Source organism: Musa acuminata, chromosome BXJ2-1 (genome assembly GCF_036884655.1).
Source record: "Musa acuminata AAA Group cultivar baxijiao chromosome BXJ2-1, Cavendish_Baxijiao_AAA, whole genome shotgun sequence".
Taxonomy (NCBI): Eukaryota; Viridiplantae; Streptophyta; class Magnoliopsida; order Zingiberales; family Musaceae; genus Musa; species Musa acuminata.
This window is the reverse complement of record NC_088338.1, coordinates 14,136,864-14,163,284: the sequence shown is the minus strand read 5'-3', so window position 1 is coordinate 14,163,284 and position 26,421 is coordinate 14,136,864. Positions and strand designations below refer to the sequence as shown.

General features: G+C 37.9%; 2 protein-coding genes across 10 annotated transcripts; one reads left to right on the top strand and one right to left on the bottom strand.

Annotated features, from left to right (window-relative positions):
• The first annotated feature begins 2,761 nt into the window (after nt 1-2,761).
• On the top strand, nt 2,762-3,790 carry LOC135598194 (uncharacterized). The gene has a single exon (XM_065091734.1). It carries the CDS (start codon nt 2,762-2,764, stop codon nt 3,788-3,790), a length of 1,029 nt encoding a protein of 342 aa, XP_064947806.1.
• A 690-nt stretch (nt 3,791-4,480) lies between these two features.
• LOC103998670 (serine/threonine-protein kinase STY46) lies at nt 4,481-26,270 on the bottom strand. Of its 9 annotated transcripts, none has more exons than XM_065093610.1 (16): nt 25,875-26,270; nt 25,340-25,454; nt 20,396-20,493; nt 20,112-20,228; nt 19,790-19,844; nt 18,805-18,915; nt 12,453-12,503; nt 10,892-11,067; nt 10,578-10,790; nt 9,661-9,734; nt 9,350-9,555; nt 7,598-7,693; nt 6,200-6,280; nt 6,049-6,102; nt 4,938-5,072; nt 4,481-4,859 (listed from the first exon to the last, which is right to left on the bottom strand). In XM_065093610.1, exons 1-16 carry the CDS (start codon nt 26,078-26,080, stop codon nt 4,788-4,790), a joined length of 1,860 nt encoding a protein of 619 aa, XP_064949682.1. In that variant the 5' UTR covers nt 26,081-26,270; the 3' UTR covers nt 4,481-4,787. The 9 variants fall into 9 exon arrangements, 7 of the variants coding, with proteins under 7 accessions (XP_064949682.1, XP_064949684.1, XP_064949683.1 ...); XM_065093612.1 differs by having other exon boundaries at nt 20,112-20,162; XM_065093611.1 differs by having other exon boundaries at nt 9,380-9,555; nt 25,875-26,269.
• Nucleotides 26,271-26,421: the final 151 nt, after the last annotated feature.

Below are 26,421 nucleotides of genomic sequence, written 5' to 3'. Positions count from 1 at the left end.
CTTCCTAAATAGTAAGCTTGTTGTTCGGATAGCATTACCTATCGAGAATCGCTGCAGGTTTGATGTTAAGGTCACCGACGGACAGATTTTGAATTGTGATCATAGGCGCTCGCAGGAGAAACTATTGCTGCAGGACCAAGAGATAATTACAAATTTTTTCCTTCTCCCTCTTAACAATCATGAGGCCATGCTCAGAATTAAATGGTTGACGACATTAGGTGATATTTCCTTGAATTTTATGAAACTAATTATGAAATTTTACAGTAAGGAGAAACATGTGACATTGCACAGGAAACGTGGGGGCGACATAACAACGATTTGCATACAACAAATGGAGAAGGTTTTGCATAAAGCATGCAGCGGCTTTTTCGTACAACTTGAGCAGCAAACTAAGGGAGAGCCAACAGAATTTGAAGATCCAAATCTACTTCCTTTACTTGCTGAATTTTCAAATATATTTGATGAACCGCGCAACCTACATTTTACCCGTCGGCATGATCATTGTATAACTATCCTTCCAGGCAAATCTTCAGCAAATGTTTAGCCATATCAGTATCCACATCTCTAGAAGGATGAAATAGAAATGATTGTAAAAGAGATGCTCGAAACAGGAGTTATTCGGCCAAGTTGCAACCTCTACTCTTCACCGGTGCTACTTGTACGCAAGAAGGACGGAACAAGGCGAATATGTGTTGATTACCGAGCTTTCAATGGCATAACCATCAAGGACAAATACCTTATTCCAATTGTAGATGAATTGCTAGATAAAAGGGAGCACAAATCTTTACAAAGCTGGACCTTCGATCCGAGTATCAACAAATACGAGTACGCGAAGAAGACATACCGAAAACCACCTTTTGAATACACAACAACCACTATGAATTTTTGCTTTCTTCAAAAGAAGGTGGAATATCTTGGGCATATCATATCAGAGGAAGGTGTGGCAGTAGACGCCTTCAAAATTGGAGCAATGCAAAACTGGCTGACCTCGAGGAACATAAATTTGCTACATGGCTTTCTGGGTTTAACAGGCTACTATTGCAAGTTCGTGAAAAACTATGGAGAGATTAGTGCACCACTTACTTCCTTACTGAAAAAAGATGTCTTCCAATGGTCGGACAGAGCCTCCACTGCCTTTGACAAACTTAAGGCAACCATGACGACGACGCCGGTGCTAACACTACCAGATTTCAACCGACCCTTCATTATTGAGGCCGACGCATCTGGAGTCGGAATTGGAGCCATTCTCATGCAAGATGGTCGACCACTCACATACACTAGCAAGGTATTATCTCCCTCCTATCAAAATAAGTCAACATATGATAAGGAGATGCTCGCCATTGTGCGCGCAGCAACGAGGCGGAGACCCTACTTGATTGGCCGACGATTTCAAATTAAAATCGACCATAAAAGCCTCAAGTACTTTTTGGAGCGAAAGATATCATCCCCTGAGCAGCAAAAATGGGTAACAAAACTTCTTGGATTTGATTATAAAATAACTTACAAAAAGGAGAAAGAGAATGTTCTTGTTGATGCGCTTTCGCAGCTACCCGAGCAAGTTGAAGTTTCAGCCATTTCACTTCTGACCAGCGACTTTCTTAAGGATATTAAGATGGAATGGCAGGAAGATTCAGAGACTAGTAAGATTATAAAAAAATTGGAGGAAGCACCAAGCCCCATGGCTCATTACAATTAGGACTCAAAAGAATTACACTATAAGGGTACTAAATTGAAAAGGAGTATGGCATATCACCCACAAACCGACGGCCAGACGGAAGTTGTAAATAGGTGCTTGGAGACAGCCCAAAGTCACCCACCAAATATGACTACCCAAAGAGAACTTCAGACTAAGCTAAGTGCCATTATTGATCGACGGATCGTGACTCAACGACGACGATCCACTACTGAATTACTAATACAGTGGGCAAACCTACTAACAGAAGATGCCACTTGGGAGAACTATGATAACTTGAAGATCAAATTCCCAAAATTCATGAATCGTCAGCCTCGAGGACAAGGCTGATTTGAAGAGGGCGGGTCTGTTAGGACTCTAGCTAGGAGAGTCCTAATTGAGAGGGACATTCATGTAAAACCTACCTAAGCCGACCCCTATTAAAGAGGTGAAGAGGCCGGCTAGGGTTAGAGGTTATTTTTTAGAGAAGAATAGGGAGTTGTAAAGAAATAGGAGTCTTGAGTAGGAGTCCTATTAAGAGTTGGTTAGAAGTAGGAGTCTTGATTAGGAGTCCTATTAGGAGTTGGTTAGAAGTAGGAGTCTTAAGTAAAAGTCCTATTAGGAGTTAGGGTTTAGAAGCCCTATAAATAGTCATGTATTCCACCTCTTTTCATAAGCAATAGATGAATTTTTTCTGCAGCCTTTGAGCATCAACTTGGAGGGAGGAACCCCTATAGAGTTCCAAGGAAGCTGATCCCCTAAAGAGACCAACCCCAAGTTTAGAATCTACAAGGATTTTAACAGATAGAGATAGAGAGACTAGAAAGAGGGGACGCACAATGGCCGACCATGTCCCAAGAATAGCTATGTGGACAAGGCTTCGCCAGCATCTCGTCAAGCTCACCTCCCATTTCTTGAGAAGCGCCTCCGACTACATCCGCTTCCGCGCCGTCTGCAAGTGTTGGCGTTCCGCCGTCCCCCCCCCGGCCCCGTCACCTCCCCGCTCAGCTCCCCTTCCTCCTCTACCTCTCTACCCCGGAACCAAGAAAGAGTTCCGTCTTCTGCCTCGCCAACGCCTTTAATGGAAGCATGCGCCGCCTACCTCACACCACCAGCATGTATTGCATCGGCGCCTCTTACGGGTGGCTCATCCTCATCTCCGAAGCCACCTCCGCGGTCTCCCTCTTCAACCCCGTCACCGCCGAAGACATTCCTCTCCCCCCACTCTCCACCCTCCAATCATTCGTACTGTTGTTCTACCAATCGGAGGACGGCATCGGATCTTACTTCATCAAAACGGACTACCCCAACATTACGGTCGAGTCCAACGCCATCGTCGACAAGGCCGTCTTGTCCTCCGACCCTACCCTCGACCGGGACTTCGTGGCAATCGTCTTCCTCGACGGCATATACAAGCGCTGCTTTACCTGCCGCCCAGGGGACAGATCGTGGAAGGACAACGTCAACGAACCTTTCGATGATCTCCATTGGATTTTCCCAGGAGTGCCGCAGGTGTTCAACCTGACTGACGTCGTGCCCTACGGCGAGCGGAGGTTGTGCGCTATCTACAATGACAAAAATTACTTAGCAGTCTTCGACGTCGACCCAGGCCCGCCGGGGAGGGCGACGATGATCGCATGGAACTCCATGCCGCCCTGCGTGCCGCGCGGTGGTTTACCCACCTACTTGATTGGGTCGGCTGGAGAACTACTCCTGGTTACCGAGTTCTACAAGAGGAGTGCAGCCAGGAAGAACACCAGGAGCTTCCGCGTCTTCAGGCTCGATCCAGGCGACGGAGACCGGCCAGCGAAGGCGATCGAAGTGCAGGACATCGGCGACCGTATGTTGTTTTTGGGTACGAACCATTCGGTGTGCGTCGCCGCGGGGGACTTCCCAGGGTTCCTGGGGAATGCCATCTACTACGTGAAGGAAGAGAAGATGAGTTTGGAGGGGGAAGATACCCTGGTGTCGACCGTGTGCGTGGTCAACCTGGAAAATGGTGAGATCACGGAGGTTCTCGATTCCGGCGGGTCTGAGCCGGATGGGCTCGAGTGGCTGTCGGACCGGTTGGACATCCCCTGGTGGGTGGCCCCCAATCTTGGCAGGGGCAAGAACTAGAGATTGCTGACGTCTTACATTCTGGCATCAACCAATTGTGAGAGATACCCATAGTATTCTTTGGCTTTCTTATTGTGCTCTTAAGGCGTCGAGGTTAGTTAGCAAGGCAAGTTGAGACTCAGTGTGCTCTGGATCGAGGGTCAATTCATTGTGCTATGACGTGACTCACTATATTTCCACGTCGCTAGTCAAAGTAAAAGTTAGCGTCGTCATCGCCCCGTGTGCTATCGAGGAGACTCATCTTGCCACGTCATTGGTCTACACAGAAGTCATGATCGTCGTTATCATGAGAGTCGGTGTTCAGCATTGGCTTGCTCAGCCTGGGAGACGGTGAGATCAGAGTCATCGCAGATTCGAACCAGGCTGAGGGGCAAAGGTTCGAGTGGCGGTCTGACGGGTCGGACGCGACTTGGTGGGTGTCCCCTAATCTTCGCGGCCGCTACGAGTAGACATCGACGGACATGGTGGTGAACCCCCATCTCTTTTACGGGTTCCGTTCTTTCTCGATTGCCAATTCATTAAGTTCCTGACATGATTTCCAAGATTTAGATCTCATGGTTTAATGATGTTGACTGTTTTGACGCTATTCTGTGTCTCTCTTTTTCTCTTTCTATTTTTCCTGCAAAATTTTGAGCAATAACATTGGGTTTTTCACAAATATATAACTAATCAATCCCGTAAACTATGAAATTGGCACAAATAAAAAAATAAAATCCTTTCTTTGTGGCAAAGATTAAAGAATATATTTAAGTCTAACATACTGAAATGAATTGTTAGACAAAAAAAAAACAAGAGTCCTCCTACTCATCACATTCCACCTTACGAAGTGGTAACAAATAACAAAAACACAGAGAAAAGAATTAAAAGCATAAAAATTAAGAACCATGAAAAACAAGCCATGAAATTTGAACACTGTACAGTTTTAAGGTACTATCTTTATCTATGGCTGGAAATTGCCGGTGATGAGATCGTACCTACATTTTGATCAAATGAAGTTTCAATGGCCACGTCGGAGAACAGAAAGAAATCCACCTGATGACTTATCCTTACGGCAGTATTCATCTTCGACCTGTTTGATAGTTTCAAAACCATCATGTCAAAGAAGTTTTGGAATTTAGGAACATAATCCTAGGCTTAGATGATGAACCTCTTTAGCAATAAGCTGTAGTATCTCCAATATTTCTGAGAAGTCAGGCCTGGCAGCTGGATCTTGTTGCCAACACTTGTGCAGCAGCTCATCAAGCTTTGGATGAGTATTCTTTGGTAAGGTAGGCCTCAAACCCTATAGAGTAGAAATAGAAGTAAAAAAGAATGTTGTGCAGGCACATATATAGTTTTCAAACATATATGTTAAGAAACATAGAGAAGCACTGATACTAATATAAGTATGCAACTCTTACAGAAGTATATTCTTTTCCTTAATAACTAGTTAAGTTAATTTTAGTGATTGGAGGATCCAAGTTCTACGCTGATTAAAACCCATACAATATGGTGTTGGAACTCTGTAGGAGCATCGATCAGATAAAACCAGTCATGTATGGCAAGCAATCATGTGTTGAATGATTTATGGTGATGGAAAAAACTGCTTTATGTGAAAAGGGGAGCAAGATATCTTCATGTTGATATGAAAGTATAAAGATCACCTATGCATGATTATATCTTATTTTTACTTTAAATACACCTTTACTAGTTCTTGCATACTTGGAAGTATTTGTCATAAATTAGCTTCTACTTTTCAACAAGCTATGTTGTTCATGTGATCTCCTCACCTAATCTAAGTCATAGGTATAGAGTTCTAATAAAATAGATTGCAAAACATTCGGCATAAGTAGCATAACCTGCTTTCTCAAGATCCCTCATAAGTCTAATAAGATAGATTGCAAACACATACAGCCATAACATACTCTTCTTTATTCAAGACCCCTCATATCAGAACATATTGTGTCAGATAAAACACTGTTTACACATGTTTGTGCTCCATAGGAATGCATGATTTATTGGCTTCAATGCAAGTGGCAAGGAGATTTAGTTTTTTAATTGTTCCAATCCAGTGCAGAAATCAATACATGAAGCAAAAGACAAAACAATTTTTACAATAAGTCACATTGTTGGTATCATGTAAAGTTAAGTTGGTCAAGAATTTGGTAGAACAATATTATCTTAATGAAAAGGAAGGATGTGTATGATGGATTCCTATGAATGTGTATTATAGATTGTTATATTTCTGACAACATAAGTGAAACCGGAGGTGAGGTTACCTTCTGAACAACGCCTACGGCTGCTTGAAGTGGGGTTAAGTATTCATATGGGAGCTGCACAGAAAAATAGAATATAGACACACTAAACTTCATATGATGTTTCGTTTTGAGTGAAATAAAAAAGAATTCGTACTGCATGAGTTGAAGTTACCTTAGCTGTAAGCAACTCCCACATTACAATTCCAAAGCTAAAAACATCAGCTTTGTGATCATAGGGCTTGTGTTCTATGACCTAAATATAGAGGAAGTGCAGAATTTGTTGGTTCGTTGGAGATCTGAATTATAAATAATGAAACCACAGAATATTCAAGGAAAAACCAACTGAATTGCCAAGAACCAATAAGACAGGATACCAATACAACTAAATCAAGTTAAACAATATTCAAGAGACCTAATCATGCCACCATGTAAGCTTTGCAGAATTAAGATAAGTCTATAGTTGCACACAGTTTTAATGGAAAATATAGCCAGTTACAGTTGAACCCATAGTATATGGATTATGTATACATCTCCATATTTTACAGTCGTATTTGCTTAAATGTGCCTGTCGGGTTTGTTTTCCTCTATTATCAGAGAGAGAAAAGGACCTTTCAAGAGTGGTAGTAAACTCTGCCTAGCAAAGAGTTAAGTCAATGCCATCAGTGTGCTATTTTCCAGTGTATACACAGATCCTTAGCCATCATTAACCTCCCAACTCTTCTTCATCTTCCATATTCCTAAACAAGGAACTGACAGTGATCCACAACTCCAGCTAAACATTTATTTCAAGACACTGGCAAAATTAGAAATAATTTGCAACTACTACTCTTTGTTCAACACCACAAAGGTACTAATTTGTAGAACACTCAGATCAAAATGAAATTTTAAAAAAAAGCTCCTTGCAAGATCTAGATCTAAAGCTCAACAAGCCCCTTGTTTTTATCATGGGTGAACCATAAATTTCAGTTAACATTCTCTTGAAGTCAGAAGACTCAGAACTATCTTTTCTAGGATTAGCATTTTTAACAGAAACCTGGAAGTTCAAAAAAGTATCAAAATTTACCACATACAATGACCCAAAAAAAAAAAAAAAACTAAATGAGCAAGCAAATTGTATCAAAAGATAATCATCATCCTCAAAAGTTATAAGTCAACTGCATGACCTATCATGGAGACCCACACCAGAATCATGATTTTTTAATACCAAACCCATAGGACTACTGAAAAGATGGGCTTGAGCTCAAAACCCGATTGGCAGGAAATCGAAAAGCTCCCTGAGAGAGTTTTGTGTTGTGGAAACAAAACTGAAAGGGCATGCAGAACCTTGGAAATGTTGAGCAAGTGCATATATAGATCAAGAAACAAATAATGAAAAGGACAAAGTAGCAATGCTGATTCTCCGACAATTTCCATATCTGTTGGCACATATGTTGACAAAATTGGTGAAAAGTGCAGTCAACAGTATAAACTATGATCAAATTATGGTGTGAGACAAATAAAAGCAACAATGTGGTAGGAAGTGAAATTAACACTAGAACTTGAATTAAAAAAATTAGCACTGGATCATAACCTCAGGTGCCATCCAGCGATATGTGCCTGTTTCAGCAGTCATAACTCCAGACCCAGCTTTAACACGTGCTACACCAAAATCTGCAACCTTAACAACCTGCGATGAATAAGTAGATTAGTTGAGGGAACTAAAGCAAATTCAGCTACATTGATACAAATTTACATAGGCCAAAACATAAGGCAAGGTATCTAGAGATAAAACAATCAGTTTCATGTAATAGAAATATTTACGACTTGTATGTAACAGAAATATTTGATAGTGAATCAGGGAAGATACACAATCCACTAACATAAATAGAGAAAAAAATCATTTAAATGCAACTGAAGTTTTAATCTTCAGGTCAACACAAAATGACACAAAGCAATTTAACCTTCACCTAATCAACTAGCCTCAACTTGTTGATTGGCTCGTTAATTATTGACAGCAAGCCCTGACAAATGTTAACAAGAACTGTCAACTAATTCCATCCACTTACCGATAGGTTCATGAATTCTATATAACGTGGTTTCCTAATCAACCTTTCGAGCATTAACATTCTTCATATATTTGAATGTTACCTAAGGCCACCAGCAATCATACACCTACATCTATGTGCTAGGGTATCATACACAAAGAAACACACAAAATTGAAGTAATTTTATGCTAATTCTACAAACATCACATGCATCTAACGAGGAAGTTCACTACAAAATTCATAAATAAAAGAGTAAAATTAGTTAACACAAGAATTCTTTCACCCAAAATTGCAAAATAAGCTGACTTGGAGAAAGTTGTGTAGATAATGTATCCATCATCTCCCATTTTACTTGGGGAAAAAACTATCGTATGTGTGGCTTGGTAACATCGGTTTTTCTTTACATGTCAAAATGCAGATTTCCAAGTCAACACACATTGAAATTGTTCTTGATCTGTTTAATGATTTTTCAATCAAGACCTTACTATCATACAGTCAAAGTCTTAACCAACTAACATAACTCGTTTCTTCGAATATATTGAATGAGATTTTGAACCTCAACCTTTTGATGAGTGGTTCTAGTATACCACTACCAATCCAATGTTTAAGGTGTCAGGGTGTGATTTCAAACCCTCAATCTTTGAAAAACGAGTTAGTACATAACCACCAAACCAATATTTTAGGCAATGTTTGAAATATCGTACCGTACCATACCGGCATTTCGACATTCGCTCGGTACGGTACGGTACAGTATACCGAGCAGTATACCGTTCGGTATATCGCTCGGTATATATATATATATATACATAAGATTTTATATATATATAATATTATTTATATATTTTTTTTTTCCTTCTTCGGGCGACATCGTTGAGGCGACGCGACGTCGCCTAAATATATATATATATATATATATATATATATATATATATATATATATATATATATATATATACCCTCCAGTAACGGGCGGTCTGTGTACCGGTCAATTGACAGACCGATACGTACCGTCTAGTACGAATGGTATTATTCGAAATTGTATACCTTGATTTTAGGTGTTGATTAATGATATTTGTGTGGCATTTTACAATGTAAAACCGAATCTTGTACTTACGCTGATCATAAGAAAAATTAGAATCTAAATGATTGAGCTACCGCTCAAATTCACCTAGTAGACTCCTCGCTCTCCAGATGCACATGTTACAAACATGTGCTCAACTAAAGTAGCAGACAAATGGAGGGGACCACATACCCACATTGCCTGACAAGAATACAAACAAGTAACCCAGAAGTCTCACCAGCTGGTAGAATGTGCTGAAATCACTTGCCTCATTCTCATCCATCAGAAGATTGGCAGCCTTCAGATCCCGATGGATAATGTTATTTTGGTGCAAGTAGTTCATCCCCTTAGATACATCAATTGCCACTCGCAATAAAGCTGGAAGCTTGAAGACTCCCTTCTGTTTATGAAGAAAGTCATAAACACTTCCACCCGACATAAATTCTGAAAATAAAAATACAGAAAATGAAGAAGTTTCATAACAGCAACATATCTCAATCTAGAAAAACAAATAGCCACACATACTCAAGCTTCACCAGATATTAATACCTGTAACAATACATAAGCTAGGAGGTTTTGTACAAGCACCAATAAACTGCACCACATTCTTGTGACGAACCTTTCTGCGACACCAAGAAAACAAGGATAAAGCAGAAGGTTGAGAAAAATAAACTAGAAGAGGAACAACCTCTAGGAAGCCTGGTTGATATGGTAGTCATTGTATGTCAGCACATGCATAAAACAGTTTAATGCAGTGCAAAACACCACCTAGAAAAGGATAAAAGAATATCTTATCTGATTGCTACATGGCAATAGAAAAGACAAACCTGATGAATCCAAACCATACAGACTGGGACTACAAATGAATGGATTCCACTGCATCCAAATTAAGTCCCATCCATTGTCTTCAATGTGGTGCCTCCACAGGGTGCAACTTGATGCAGACTATTGACTGACACTAGTGGCACTCTGTTTCTCCTAATTAATGATTTTATTGGAAATAGTTATTCCTTATTAGATTATCTAAAAGAAAATATCTATGGAAAGACTCATATCAACTCATTAAAAAACATGTATATGCCCAAAAACAGCTGGATTTCTATCCTAGGGAAGCGAGAGAGCAAGAGAGAGATCGGAAAGGCAAAATCTTGATGATGTCCCAGATGTCTTAGTTGGTACATCCTACATGCGTACATAAAACTCAAATGAACTTTTTTGTCTCTATTGGCTACTCACAAGAAAATCTATATTTGTGGCTTGCATTTAAAATATTCTCATGATAATTAAGGATGAACTTAAGCTTGAAAGCTGTAAAATTATAAATACTGATGACTAAGAACAATGTAACACAAAGCACACACATAAAGCATGTAATTGCAAAACCTAACGGAAACACAGCAAAGCACATCGAAATATGTTGTAGCATGATTTATGTGAAAAAACATGATATAACAAGCATGTCATACCTAAAGTCCCTGAAAAGACATGATATAGTACTATTAGCACTATATACACTCAAGCCACTGGATGTTGAGAAAATAATACTGATTAATTGTACAAATAGAACCAACCGCATGATGAAGACTTCCTGAGCAAACTCTCGCTGCATATCAACATTAACACGCTCAGGCTTTAATACTTTAATTGCCACATCCTGGCTACAGTATGTTCCACGATAACTGAAAAAGAAAAGCATTGGTGTTTAGACAGTTTAAAGTGTTAAGCATCCCATTAACTTAATCTACTAATACATGTTGGTAAACTAACTAGTGAAACTTACAGATCACCATATGATCCAGATGCTACTTTATTTCCAAACTTCAGCAGCTGAAAATTGATTTCCCAAACATCAGTCCCATCTGTTGGTATCTGGACATGGTCAGGCAGAAAGTTCTCTCCAGATTGTGCATTCTTAATTTGAGGAGACGATGAATGAGACTTTGACCATGCTTGTCTCTATATAGGAAGGTGTTCAACAAACTTAAGATCACAAAACTTAAGATCACAATCTTCTAACAAAAGATTAAAACATCAAAAAAAAGAATCAACTACTTAAGATCACAATCATCACCAAACAATGTCACAAAGTAGATGAGGTAAATTTAGAAAGGACCATATATTGAAGCAACATGAAACTGAATATTATGCATATAAGAATCAACTACTGAACCATATATTTAAACTAGCACCAGAGAGAAACATATGACTCCTCTTATCATTTCCTGCTGTTTACTGTTGAGTGTTTATACAAGATTTCAAAGAAAAAATAAATGACATGCAGGTAGTTCTCACTTGAAAAGATAATGAGGCATGTATGCTGATTTATGGGGAAAGAATTACTGATCATGTCAAAATGGAAATCCTAGTGAAGGTTGTCTGCAAAGATTCATGATTATGATTCAAACAGAAAACCGCTGTCTCTCTTGTTATTGCTCCAATTCTAAAATACAAATAACCTCTTCTCTAAAATGAATGCATACAATGAAAAAATACAAGAGACCCTATAATATATGCATGCCATCTTTTGAAGTTCAGATAAGAACTTTAAGCTAAGCAGGGTTCTAATAGTAAAAAACAGTTAGAAAGTTGAACCAATGTGCAATCAATTTAGAGGTAACTGACTAGTTCACTCAAGCACCAAATAAGGTCTATTTTTTACAGCCAAAAATGACAGGACAGTTGCTTCAATAACTTGCATATACTTTCAAACATTAAATCTCGTAACCTTAAAAGTATTTATATAACATAATACTATTTGTTCAACTCTTAAGGCTTGCATCTAAAAGTCTGATTTCATATTATTTCTTTCTACCTATCCTTAAAACCTCACAGCAGAAGGAGCTTCTCAGCACCACAGCCTCACTAAATTTCAAATAGGCAACTTTCTCCACAGTTTCCTCTTACACTTCCTGTGACGCATTAATACTCCTTGTTTATTGTGCTTTCACTAAGTACTTTCTTAGACCTAAAGTCAAAAGTTTGAGAACAACATTTTTAAGCAAAAAATCCTGGCCAGAACCAGACTAATGCAAATAAAAGAATATAAATACAAGTTCACCAAATGCCTAAATTTGCGAATGAGAAAAACAAATAACAAGCAACAAAAAGTTGCTTAACAAATTGTCCATTAAAGGGACCATGTCCCATTGTAACAATCCTGTTTTTGTCCCCTAAGCAACTAAATCAGTCATGAATTTATAAAAATGTAATGGTCAAGGACAATCCTTTGCAAACCTGAGCTATTTGACCTCAAAGAGGTGATGGTTACGAACAACGAAGTCCATCGACAATGGAGTCAATCAAGATTCAAACTAATGGGAAAAATAGAGAAAGAAAGTTACCCCCATCTTGTGAATTTCCTTTTGCAACAAGTCCTTGAGTCGATCAGTTTCCTACATGCTTTGAAGAGCAAGTAAGCATTCTTCCTTGATGGCTAAAACATTAGTGAAAACTTACACATAACAATTATCTAGAGACAACCCGTGAAAGAATTTATAGTACTCATAAGTGAATTAACATCATATTCCAACAAAATGTTGCAAAAACAATCATATCTGAGCAACAAACTTGTCAGAGCACCAATAAAGTATTAAGAATAGACCAAGGATTAGCATATTTCTATAATAAAAAAATTACTTATACACAATCATTTCTAAAAAATTGGGTCAATAGAAATTCATTCACGATGATGCAAAAATATGTCTATTATTGTGAAAATTACTCCTTTGAATATAACCTCAAGGCCTCTAGTTAACTAAAAGTTCCCTGGCACATCACCAAATACCATGTTATTTTAGTCTGACTTACCATATTCATCACCACTTAATAATTCATAACCTTATTCTGATCCTGTACATATCATGTAAAATGCAAGGGTATATCTATGTCAATATATAAAAATGTCTACAGTTTTTCTAAGGAGAATTCTATTGTAATCAAATTAAATAATTAAGTTAGGAATTAATTTTTTTCCTTATTTGCCATTGTAATTTAGGAAATCTTAATCTATTTCCTTGTTTGTTAATACAAATTAGGAAATAACTATTAAGCATTCCAAATAGAGTGATATCATATTTGTTAGTATATTAAATATAAATAATTTATATTAAATAAATACGAAAATGAAAATAGATTTCCTTTAATGGAGGCTCATATTTTTCTCATATTAAATAATTTATATTAAATATAAAAATTTTCTCATATTTTTCTTCATTTTCATTAAAAGATCTGTTAATCGTCTCCTTTGCTCTATCCATAGCCTCATAAATATATCCCATTGCAGGCTTATTTTTATTATCCACCAACCGAAGGACTCGAACAAGAGGGCCCATTACCTTTAATATATAAACTACATGATTCCAAAAGGATGGCATTAAGATGATATCAGCAGTCCTCTTGCCTTTTGCTTCTTTTGCCCATTTGCCTGTCACCCATTTCTCAGAGATAAACATATTTCTCAGAGTATGTTTTTGACGATGCACGCTCTGTAATATTAAGAATGAAGTAGCAAATCGGGTGACACCATGTCTCACTAATTCTTTATTCCCTGTAAATTCTCTCATCATATTCAAAGCCTCAATGTGATTATAAAGAAATCCAACAACAAAAATTGTCCTTTCTAAGGTTTTCTTGATTTCTAAGATCTTTCCAATATCCTCCAACATTAAATCAATACAATGTGCTGCACATAGAGTCCAATACAAGTGTTGTCATTTTTATTCAAGCAATTTACCTGAGACAAAGGATAACAAAAATGATAAGACTTAAGAGTTTAACATACTTAATTGAAGATAAAATAATTAACAAATTCAAAAGATGAATATTACCAGCTAAAATATAGTTGCTTCCATTGTCGGTTATGATTTGAACGATATTTTGTTCTCCAATTTTTTCCACGAAGTTGTCAAGTAAATCATATATCTTGTCTCCAAATTTTACAAAAGATGAAGCATCTATTGACTTCACAAACATAGTCCCTAAAGAACAATTAACCATAAAATTAATTATACTCCTGCGCCTCCTGTCAGTCCAAACATCTGACATAATAGAGCAACCATGTGTTGCCCATGATTCTTTATGACCCTTTATTAAGTCATTTGAATAATTCAACTCTTTTTGCAGCAATGGAACTCGCATCTCATAATAACTTGGAGGTTTTAATCCTGCACCATATCTTCTAATAGCTTCAATCATATCCTTAAAACTGTTTAAACGAGTTGCACTAAGGGGAAGACCAGCCTGATAGAAGAAGCAAGCAATGTGCTGAATTGTTCTTCCTCTTATTTCTTTATCACAAGCATCACTTATATTTGATTGTCTAAATTTTGAGCCTCCTGCTTGCCCTTGTTGTTTCTGGGATCCTTGAAACATATATAGATCCATCGGTCCTTTTTTACCTTTCTTAGTACTCATAACTTATTTTCCTTTTTTGTCGTATATTCTTTTTTCACTTGGGTTAATACTCATAGAATAATCTTTCTTCTTCATCCCTGAGATGTTTAACATTGTCTTCTGGTAAATTCCCGTAAGATTAATTCTTTTGTGTCTTCTTTTCATTCATATAACTCAGCAACTCTTCTTTTACCTCAAGTGGACACTTTTTACAAGTTGTTGTATTCTTGAAATTTCCTACTAGATGTTGTTTTGCACGAAAAATACCACCTCTAGTAGTCTTATCGCAGAATATGCAAGTCACTGCATTAGGATCTTTCGGATCCTTCAAATAATTATACTTCCATGCAGGATCTTTTTTTGATACCATTGGAGACTCTATTAAGTTGCTCTCTACACTTGTCATTTATGTTGAAACCTAGCAATAATTTCAAATAAATGAAAATTAACAACATTAAAATCAAAATAATATATTATTAATCTATTAACAGTATTGAAAATTAATCATTTTAAATAAACTTAATATTAACAGTATAAGCCTGCTAACTGAGAAAAGAGGATGCAGCAGCGGCGAGCGGCGGCAGCGGCAAGCGACGACAGCGGCGAGCAACGGTAGCGGGAACGGGAAAGGGAGCAGGAGCGGCGAGCAGCGAGCAGCGGGAGGCGCGAGCGACAACAGCGACAGCGATTGCGAGCAGCAATAGCGGCGAGCAGCGGCAGCGGGAGCAGGAGCGGCGAGCAGCGGGAGGCGCGAGCGATGACAGAGGCAGCGTTTGCGAGCAGCGAGTAGCGGGAGCAGGAGCGGCGAGCAACGGGAGGCGCGAGCGGCGACAGAGGCAGCGTTTGTGAGCAGCGACAGCGGCGAGCAGCGGCAGCGGGAGCAGCGGCAGCAGGAGCAGGAGCGACGAGCAGCGGGAGGCGCGAGTGGCGACAGAGGCAACGTTTGCGACCAGCGACAACGGCGAGCAGCGAGATCGGGATCGGGAGCGGCAGCGACGAGGGTTAGGGTTGGGTTCTCACTTATATCGATTTTAGTTGGTTCGATTGAACCAACTAACCATCAGAGACCGAACCAGACCTAAAATCCTGGTTCGGTCGCCTTGGTTAACCCAGGCGCTCGCCCGAAGCGCCCAGCGCCTGGGCTCGGGCGAGCGCCCAGGTGGCGCCTGTTTGAAGCGCGCCGCCTGGGAGATTAGCGAGGCGCTCGGGCCTCGCCTCGCCTCGCCCGAGCGCCTTTTTAAATCACTGATCTAGCCCAATATTGTTATTAGATTTGAGCCCAAATATTGATTGAACTAAACTAGACTTGATTAGTCTAGATCGATTCAAGGTGATTTCGAATTGATTGACTTATTCAAATCAGTTGAACCTAAATTGAACCTAATCTAGTCCAAATTATACTAGTCTAGGGTGGTTCCAGACCAATTAAATGAGGATTAGAGATCGGTTCAGTTAGGTTCTAGTAAATTGAGTTCAATTGGATCGATTGAACTAGGGTTCAAGTCAATTGAGGGCAAATTTATATTATTTGATATTGATGATATTTGAAAGAGATGTTTTAAATATGTTATTTCATCCCGATATGGACATAACCAGTGTGAGATTATGTTACTTCCGTGTCGAGAGCAGGTATGGCGATTCCCTTCGGGGATTAGTGGGCCGTCAGACGTGGCGGCTGGATGGTTCCTCCATCCGCTATTGGGAGGAACTTGTCCCCACTTTGGCGGGTGAGGGACACCTCTCCATGCGCAGTTGGGAGTGCGATATGATTTTGCCTCCATCCGCTGTTGGGAGAACACAAACTCATCCCGTAGGATAAAGCCTCTCCATCCACTATTGGGGGAGTGCTCCTTCAGGTATTTGATATACGCCAATGGGATGATTGATTGAATTTTGATCATGTATTCATTTTGAGTTAACTTTTTGGGTTCCTACTCAGTATTGCTGAATTTTCTTTATTTTTGTTTTTCAGAGCAGCCTCCCTCTAGTACTAAATCAGATTCCATTAGAGAGCAGATCTTCCTCTACCGCTATGTAGAGTCACTTGAATGATTCTTGAAGTTAACATCACTATGTTTACTTTTCTACTTGTGATTTAACGAATAAATGAATTGTAATAAATATTTATGAACAAAGAATAAAGTGATGTTTATCTATTTGACCTAAACGTGTGGAAAGATATGGAAAAAAAAAAATCCAGGATGTGACATCTATCCATTTTTATGTTCGGAATTTTTCACCAAGAAAAAGATTATTGAAGAATTATTACCAATATTAAATGTAAATAATACACAAAGGCATGATTCATACCGGAGAAGGCATGTAAAGAGGCCCTTTCTATACACCAAGCCAGTGAAAAATATATTTATTTATAAAAAAGAAACAAACTAATTATCCATAACAAAAGAAAACCAAATTATAGAATAGTGTAAAGACAGTTAATTTGGAAAACGTTCTCAATCCAAACCAAAAAAATCATGTTTTTGGGTTCAAATAAACCATAAAAAATGAGACAATTTTTTGTCCTAAACTAAGATAGATATGCTCTTATAGTAAGTATAAGTTGACAGTTAATGATAACATCTTGTTAGAATTCATGCATAAATTTAAACATCATGCTCATGAATTTTTATGTCAACACTACACTGGATTCTTGAATCTCAACTATTAACTATCATTAAGAAATATTAATTAAAATAAAGTGTCAAAAATATAATTTTTATGCTTAAGTGAATCCTCTGACTTATATACTTCAGTTTTTTACTGATCACTATGAATCAAGACATCAAGTAAAAGACAAAATTTAGAGACTTTTTTTTTATCATTGATATTTGCCAAAACATGAAGTACCTTGGCCTATCATCTCCAACAACCAAAGAATTTCATATTCGTTGATATAAAGTAGTGAAGTTTCATGTTTAACATACATTTTCAGATGAAACTTCCAAAGCACCTTCATGAATTATATGATAGAAGAAACTAAAATTCAATTGAACAATAAAGACTTTATCTTCAAATTGAGGGCCAGTGAATTTAATGTGAATATCAAGGTTCACAATATCGTACCGTACCGACGTTTCGACGTTCGCTCGGTACGGTACAAAACGGTATACCGAGTAGTAAATCGAGCGGTATACCGCTCGGTATATATATATATAATATATATATAACTCGACGACGTCGCCGAAGCGACGTCGCCTCTCTCTTCTCTCAGGCGGGGCGACGTCGCTTCGGCGACATCACCTCGTTTATATATATATATATATATATATATATATATATATATATATAAAAGATTATATATATATTTATATATTTATATATCTTTTATTTAAAAGGCGACGTCGCCTTTTCCTTCCCCACGCAGGGCGACGTCGCCTCGTTTATTTAAATATATAAATATAAATATATATATATATAATCCGAAATAAAGGTGCCTCGGCGACGTTGCATCGCCTTTTTCTAAAATATTTATATATATAAATATATATATATATATATATATATATATTTTTATTATTATTTTTCATTCCGCCCGGTAGCGGGCGGTCCGTGTACTGGTATGCCATCGGACCGGTACGTACCGCCCGTACCGGGCGGTATCATTTGGTATTGCCTACCTTAGTAGATATAGTACCAGATGAGTCATTTCTAGATAAATGAGTGGTATCTGTCTTCCCTAATTTTCTACTGCAAATATGTAAAAGCACAACTCACGGCTCAGGCTACACAGCCTGAGTTCCCACCTAAAATATTCATCTATCTTTTAGCATATACAATTCACATACTTCTAAACAAATAAAAAAAGAATGGGATACTGAAACTGAAGTGATCAAAATAATCAAATCTATATCAATATTGCAGCTAGATAAAATTGTCAACCATTATGATTGCTTCTAATATCATAGTGCAAAGTAACATCTATGACCCATGGCAATAAGTGCATCGAAGCATGCCAATACTGTAGCTTCAGTTAACTCCTTTTATGTACAGCTATGTTTTAAAATATGTCCTTTCCTTTCGGAGTGAAGGATAAAAACATCATCACCTGCAATTGAGGAGTAATTTTCATACATCACATATACTCAAAACTATTTCTACCCAGTGATAACCATGTAAATGACTATAATTGTTGTACATGTGTATATCCTGTTATACCAATACTAAAATAACTAAAATGAGAATCCAAATTATGTATAAGAAAAAATTGTCAAAAATTAGTATAGTTCAAGAAGGATAGATGACTGACTGTCAACTAGACCAAGTATTTAATGCAGATTATTCAAAAGTTTACAAATATACCTCACAAGGCCAACCATCAACAACAAACACATCCAAGGAGTAACCATCATTTGTTGAAAAGGCATGTGCTTCTTGAATGTTAAGGCCAAGTTCAGCAAGCAAGGAAGTCAGCTGGAAGTACAAAAAAATAAAGAGATTTACAAAGATATCTCAATAGTCAATACAAAAAAAACCAAAAGATTAGATGCCTTCTATCTAGATTAATTTGTTACATAATATGCCATGCATTAGCCACTGGAAAACCAATGGAAAGAAGAAATACTTGGTATTTGTATAAAAGAAGTATTATGAATTGCAGAACATTCAACTTGGAAATATACATTGTATGCTGAAATTTTGGTTTCATTATATCTTGCAAAATCAGATAAATTTGTTCTCATAAGTTCTGAACCAATCCACCTGATTCCATGAAAAGTTGCAGGCAGAAATAGTAAACAACTTTGGAACCTAACTCATAACAAATTTAAGTAACCCAAGCAAGTCAACCAACCAATAGACTAAAAATACCAATGGGGCGGGATAGTACCAGAACTCTTCAAGATTTGAGCTACTCATTGAGGCTTGAGCAATAGAATATTATCACCTTTTATGATAATCTATAACTTCATGTTTATAAGCAGAGCCCAAATATAGAAAACTTGTTGCTAGAGGAAAAATTCAAACAAGCTACAACCTTACAGACAATAAGACCAAAAGGACTAACTCCAACATGTCACATCACTCATTGGTGTCTAGATTTACCAAGTCGAAGCACTAAATCCTATGAAGTTGCTTCCGGAGACTAAAGATAGTGTATCAATTTCATATATACCAAAACTCCATGTCATTGATCTATTCTTCAACATAGGTATAACATATTCAGCAAATGACAGGTACAAACCAAAAGATATATAATTACTTAAGAAGATGGGCAGTCTCTGAATTTGCAAACATGTACTAAGAAAATGTTGTATGATGGATATAACTGGGGAAGCAGTTAGTTTACCAGACTTAGAAGCTTTGGCTTGTCATGTGTGGAAAATGTGATTTCATGCATTGGCCTGCAACAAAATAAAATCGACATTTCATGGTGAAGATAAATATCAGATGGAAAAAGAAACAAGCTCATTAAATACAGTACAACTAGCACAGAAAAATATAAAAATACAATATTTGAAAATAATAATGGGACCTACCATTTGGGTCTAATTAATTCCTGAACTTTTTTTGAAGTGCTTAAAACTTGAATGAAGTTAATGTGTCTTGTAATCTACAGTGAAGATCATGGAACAACATGCAGAAGAGAACAGAGAACACAGAAACAACACCTGGGATAAGGTGGAGCACTGGCAAAGTTATCTTCATCTTGAACTTGTTGCCTGCTGGCTTCAAGAGCAAGAGCCTCAAGATTAGGCGAAGAACCAAAGGCAGGAGGAGGATGAACACTGAAGATTGTGTAGGTGATTGAAAATGTTATCATGAATATAGCAATGGGAACAAGAAAGAGAAGTAGGAAGTTAAGTGTCGATAACACAAGGTAGAAAAGGAAGTAAAAAGGTATGCTTAGGAAATTTCACAATTAGAGAACATGCAGTAGGAAAATAAACTGCACCTTTGCCTAAAGTAAGTTGAAGCAGACTGAGAATCTCCTATTCCTGGTGCATTAGAATCAGAAAAATCAGCTTGGCTTCCATCAGGAACTGGAGAAACCTAAAGAAGCAATTGATCAAGTGAAAGGACCACTAGTCAACTACAACCAAGTCAAGGACAAATAAACTAGATGCAGACACTAAAGCAGAATATTCATTAAATCCTATTATTATATGGAAGTTCAGAAACGTAATGTTCACAAGAAACCCAAAATCTATTGTGCGGGAAAGTCGAAAAAGTTTGCTAGAATTTGTTTTGAAAACAAACAAAAGAAGTGCCATCAAATTATTGCTTTATGTGGTAAATGATCTGAACATTATTTTGTTTCTACCTATGCTTAGTGAAACAACCAAAAGCTCTAGACTCCAAAAATTTATACCCCTGTTAGAATTAGCAATTTCAAACCTAAGAAGACCAGAAGTATTAGTCTTCAACTAACCTGGGTTTTAATTTACCTAATAAGGTTCTACGAGAAGTGTTTACCTTATTTTTGTTTAACATATTCTCATTCAGGTTTTATCACCTGCACCATTAGTTTGATCTAGTACAAATTAGCAACTTTTTTCAAGCTAGACATCATATAATGTTTCAATCAGATGACTAGCTCAGTAATGTGGAACAAGAAGAAGAAGACTATTCTCAAGGAGCCTAAAGTTGCAACTTATCACTTTTATTTATCACACATTGTTAATTTTATATTTTATGTTTCTTTCAATGATCCCACATTGTTAGTTAGTTAATTTTCAAGGCCTACAATTAATATAAATAAAGGCCTCCTCTAAGCCTATAAAATCATCAAAAAGCAATATTTTCAAGTATTGTGGAAGTTTCTCCACCATAAGGAGTTTTTTTCTCATCAGGTTAGTTGCTAGAATCTTTTCTAGTAGTAATTTCTTATTTCCGTTCCTGTCCTACGTCAGTTGATATCAAAGCCTTGCTCTTGGTTAGCATAATAGGTTTTTGGTCAGAAAAATAACGAGTATGCTCTACACTCGCCACGTATAGTGGATTTTGTGTATCAGAAACTTAATTTGTTAAGTACAAGTACAACCCCATAGCCCATCAAGATGAGGTCTAGTGGTAATAATGGCGAGAACGGCAACGACATTGTCGGTGATGGCAGTAGCAAGTTCGATGATGATGGCCTTCGTGATGGAAGCAATGGCAACAACCCCAACAGTAATGATCGGGGAGGGCCAACCCTATGGGCAGAGTTCGAAGCACAAGAAGCGAGGATGATCCGGGAACTCCGAGAGATTCGTGACATGCTCGTTAACTTAGGTTTAGGCGCCAACAGAGTTTATGATGATGGTATGATCAATCGTGCCAGAGTTGATGCTTATGGCCAGCCTAATCATCAACACGGGCCTGCAATCCAGCATAGGCAACCAGCCTATGAAGATGTGTCAGACGAAGAAGATAGAATTGTAGACCATCACAGAACCAACCAAAGAAGAGGTGCAAGTACAACTCAACCTTGACACTTCTACCAACGTGATACTATCCGTCCACAACAACCAACAGTATATTATGATAACTCAGAATAGTGAAAGGTACAGAAGACATCAAGCACCATCCAGATGAAATAGATTATTTGAGGATTATCGCCTCAAAACAGATCTCCCCAATTTTAATGGCCACCTCAACATTGAAGCTTTTCTTAACTGGAGTTATTAAGTATAGACCTTCTTCGAGGTGATGGATCTTCCTGATCACAAACAAGTCAAGCTTATTGTATACAAGTTAAAAGGAGGTGCAGCAGCTTGGTGGGGGTACATTACAGAATAATAGAAGAAGATAAGGAAAGGCACCAGTACAAACATGGCGAAAGATGAAGCAACTTCTCAAAGGAAGATTCCTACCCCAAACTATGAACAACTATTGTTCTAACAAAACCAAAACTGCATCCAAGGCACTCGATCTGTAACCGAGTATACTAATGAATTCTTATGCCTTTCAGCTAGATGTAAATTATCAGAGTTAGAAGACTAGCAAACAGAAAGGTACGTCAATGGACTAAAATTTATAATTAAAGATAGGATGTCTTTAATTCCGATAAGGACAGTAGATGAAGCACACAATATGGCATTAAAGGTTGAAATGTTGTTGACTCGACCTCCAATTGCAACCTAGCAATTCTCTACTCTGACAACACCACATGTTCTTGACAAAGAGGAGCAATTTATGACTGAATCAATGCAACCTACAACTCAAGGCACAAATACCGGAGGAGCAACAAGGCAAGCTAAGCATATCCCGACTATCACAAATAATCCATATGCTCGACCCCTGGTTGGGAAGTGTTTCAAATGTGGGGAGCCTAGTCATCGTTCCAACGAGTGTCGTGCTCGTAAGACTGTCAACCTTACAGATCACAAAGATAACTTTGAAGGAGATGCTCAAGATGATATGATTGATGATATTGACAATGCTAAAATAGCATAGAAAGAAGGGGAACACGATGCATGTGTTGTGATAAGATTATTACTCACCCCAAGGCAAGAAGATCCATCTAAGCATAAGAAATTTTTTCATTCTCAATACAGTGTTAATAACAAAGTGTGTGCATGATTATAGACAACGGAAGCTATGACAATATTGTATCCAAATCATTGATGAGGCATTTAAAATTGCACATAGAAGCTCATCCAACACCATACAAGCTAGGGTAGATTAAAGAAGGCCCAACTGTCATTGTAACTGAGATCTGTAGAGTTTCTCTCTCAATTGGGAAAAGCTACAAGGAGAAAGTTATATGTGAGGTAATTGACATGGATGCATGCCATGTACTACTTGGAAGACAATGGCAGTATGATGTGAATACAACCCACCTTGGAAGAAAAAATATTTATATATTCTGGTAGAACGGAAAGAAGATTCTCATTCTACCGATTAACAAAAAGGGAGATGAAACCAACACTTCCAAAGTGGAGGGGAAGTCTCACTTATCTATTTCTAACTTTGTTCAAGAATTCATTGTCAATTTTAAAGAAATAAGAGTATAGTATGCTCTTATTGTAAAGGAAGAAAAACCACCTAAAGCAAAGATTCCAAACGAACTAAGATCGATATTGAAAGAATTCAAAGAGAATACCCCTGAAGAGCCAGATGGACTTCCACCCATAAGAGATATTCAGCACCAAATTGATTTGGCTCCAGGAGCAAGGCTACCAAATTTATCTCACTACCAGATGAACCAAAAAGAGAATGAAATATTGAGAGAGAATGTAAAAGAGTTGATACCGAAGGGATACATATTCGAGAAAGTATGAGCCCATGTGCAATTCTGGCTTTGTTGACACCCATAAAGTTGAAAGCTACTAATGCTAGGTACACAGAAGTAACTCATAAGCATAGGAGAGAGAATGTATTCAAGGAAGGAGATATGGTATGGTGTACGTGCAAAAAGAGATATTCCACATAGGCACTTACAACAAATTGAACACGAAGAAATATAGTCCCTACAAGGTCTTAAAGAAAATCATAATAATGCCTATATGATTGATTTACTAGATGATTGGGGAGGTTCAAAGACCTTCAATGTTACAAACTTATTTAACTACTTTGCAAGTGAGAATCCATTATATCTAGACATAAACTCGAGAGTGAGTTTTTCTCAAGTGGAGGGGATTAATGCAGAACAAGCAGAAGAAGACTATTCTTAAGGAGCCTAAAGGTGCCACTTATCAATTTTATTTATCCCATATTGTTAATTTTATGTTTTATATTTCTTTCAATAGTCTCACATTATTAGCTAGTTAGTTTTCAAGACCTAGAATTAGTATAAATAAAGACCTCCTCTAAGCCTATGAAATCATCAAAAAGTAATATCTTCAAGTATTGTGAAGGTTTCTCCACCATAAGGAGTTGTTTTTCCTCATCAGGTCAGTTGTTAGAATCTTTTCTAGTAGTAATTTTTTATTTTCGTTTCCATCCTGCGTCACTCAGTAAATTAACTGAGATGACATTTCTCAAAGGAAGAACTAATGAATGAAATTTTGAAAAGAAAAGAAAATCACTAGAGAACCCATATCATTTCCCCACTCAGATAAATATGAAGTAACCGATGCATAAATACCTGAAAACCAATAAGTTTTCAAAAGTTCCTAAAATCAACATAGTAAATGCATGAAAGATCATAGAACAATAACAATATAAGCCAAATTAGACACAGCTTAGTCACAAATTAACCAATACAAAGATATATAGCCACCATTACATCGTAAACTGCATGTGAAGTATATCAACTCTTTGGAAATAAATAAAGCTAATAACAGCTAATTATTCAGCAAAACAGACAAATGATATGTACACACCACAAATGACAAAACCGTGCACCGAAGTTATGGTGGCAACATGATCCACCTATAGCATAATGAATATATTAAAAGAAAAGTATAAAAACAATTGATATCAGAAACGCTAGAAAAATTTTAAATTGAAAACAGAAGCAAAACCAATTGCTAAAGGATAACTGCTCGATACAAGCTTCCATCAAAAGTATTACAAACATATTATTTGGTGATAACATCAACCTCAATTCACAAGGTGAAAGATAGAAACTAATACATCTGCTACTATCATGTTAACCAAAATATGCAAAAATTTCTTTCCTCCTATCATGTGACATATACTAGCCCTCTATATACAAGATTTCAACCGAAAAATCATGCAAAGGGACTGTTGCTTGTTGTTTCTCATTCTGTTTACATAAACAATGTTTGTTTCAGCCACTCAAGCCCTGGATGGTTCTGAGTAACTCATGCTCGATAATTTTAAGGAGAGGGCGACGAAAGTGCTATACCAGTTGTTTAGAATCCATCGGAACTACATTCATCCTTCGTTGAGTAGAGTCTTAAAAGTAAAAGCAACATCCAGATGAAGGAACAGCTGCTGAAGCTTTTACCTGCACCAAGCGTACAGCAAAGACAGGCCTATTTGCAGGTTCTTTAGCCAGTTCCAGCAATTTTTTGTGAGTCAAGACATCTTCTGCCCTCTCTACGTTTACATCCAATGCGTAACTGCAAAAGGAAAAGGCCAACAGATCAACATTTGATTCGAGGGAAAAGCACGGCAACAAGTTCGACCAATACAGGTAAAGTGTATCGGCGACTTCGGTTGTACACTCTTGTCAAACAATGATGCCATATAACCAACAGGACATTAAAACTCAATCGAGAATTCGAATTGGACTGGTCACATCCTAAGAACAAGTGGATAAAGAATGTACGCCAGCAAATATCACCAATGCGTGGATTATTCGGACTAGAAACAATCAGGAACAGAACCCTTTCGAGAAAGGCGAACGGAGAACTATATTTCAGGGCCCCGACCGACGAAAAAGATCAAAAGGTCAACAAATCGACGACACCATCACTAATGATCCAAGAACGAGAAGAAATAAGATAAACCCACAGAAGCGGACGCAACGTGAGATCTACCGAGCCGGGAGACGATTGAAGTGGTTCCACAACCCGTCCTCGAACGTCGGGGACTGCACCTCCGGCCGACCGTCCTCCCTCAGGCGGCAGAGGACCTCGTTGTAGACGTCCAACTTGTGTCGCTGCTGCTGCTGCCTGGTGTGGGCCTGGGACGAATCCACCGCAGCCCAGCTGCTGCAGCTCTCCGTCGTGTCCTCCATCGCCATTCACGAATCCAAACCCCCCAAAGAAACCCAGGGAAACCCACAAAAAAGTTCGAACTTCCGCTGGTTAATGCTCTCTTCTCGTCCAAAGGTTCTGCTTAGGCGATGGATGGATCGAAACGGAGATTGGGGTGGCGATCGCCCATGATCCACGTGAGACGAGGCGAGTGGGATAGGAGAAGGAAGAAGGGATTAGCTTTAAAATGGTTGTTTTACATATATATCCTTGCACCATATGCAAATAACTTTCCATATGGCATACATCCCTCCAAAATTGAAATTAAAAGCCTCTACATTTTTTAATTCCTTTAGTATTTATTCGTCGGAAAACCTAATTTAATTAA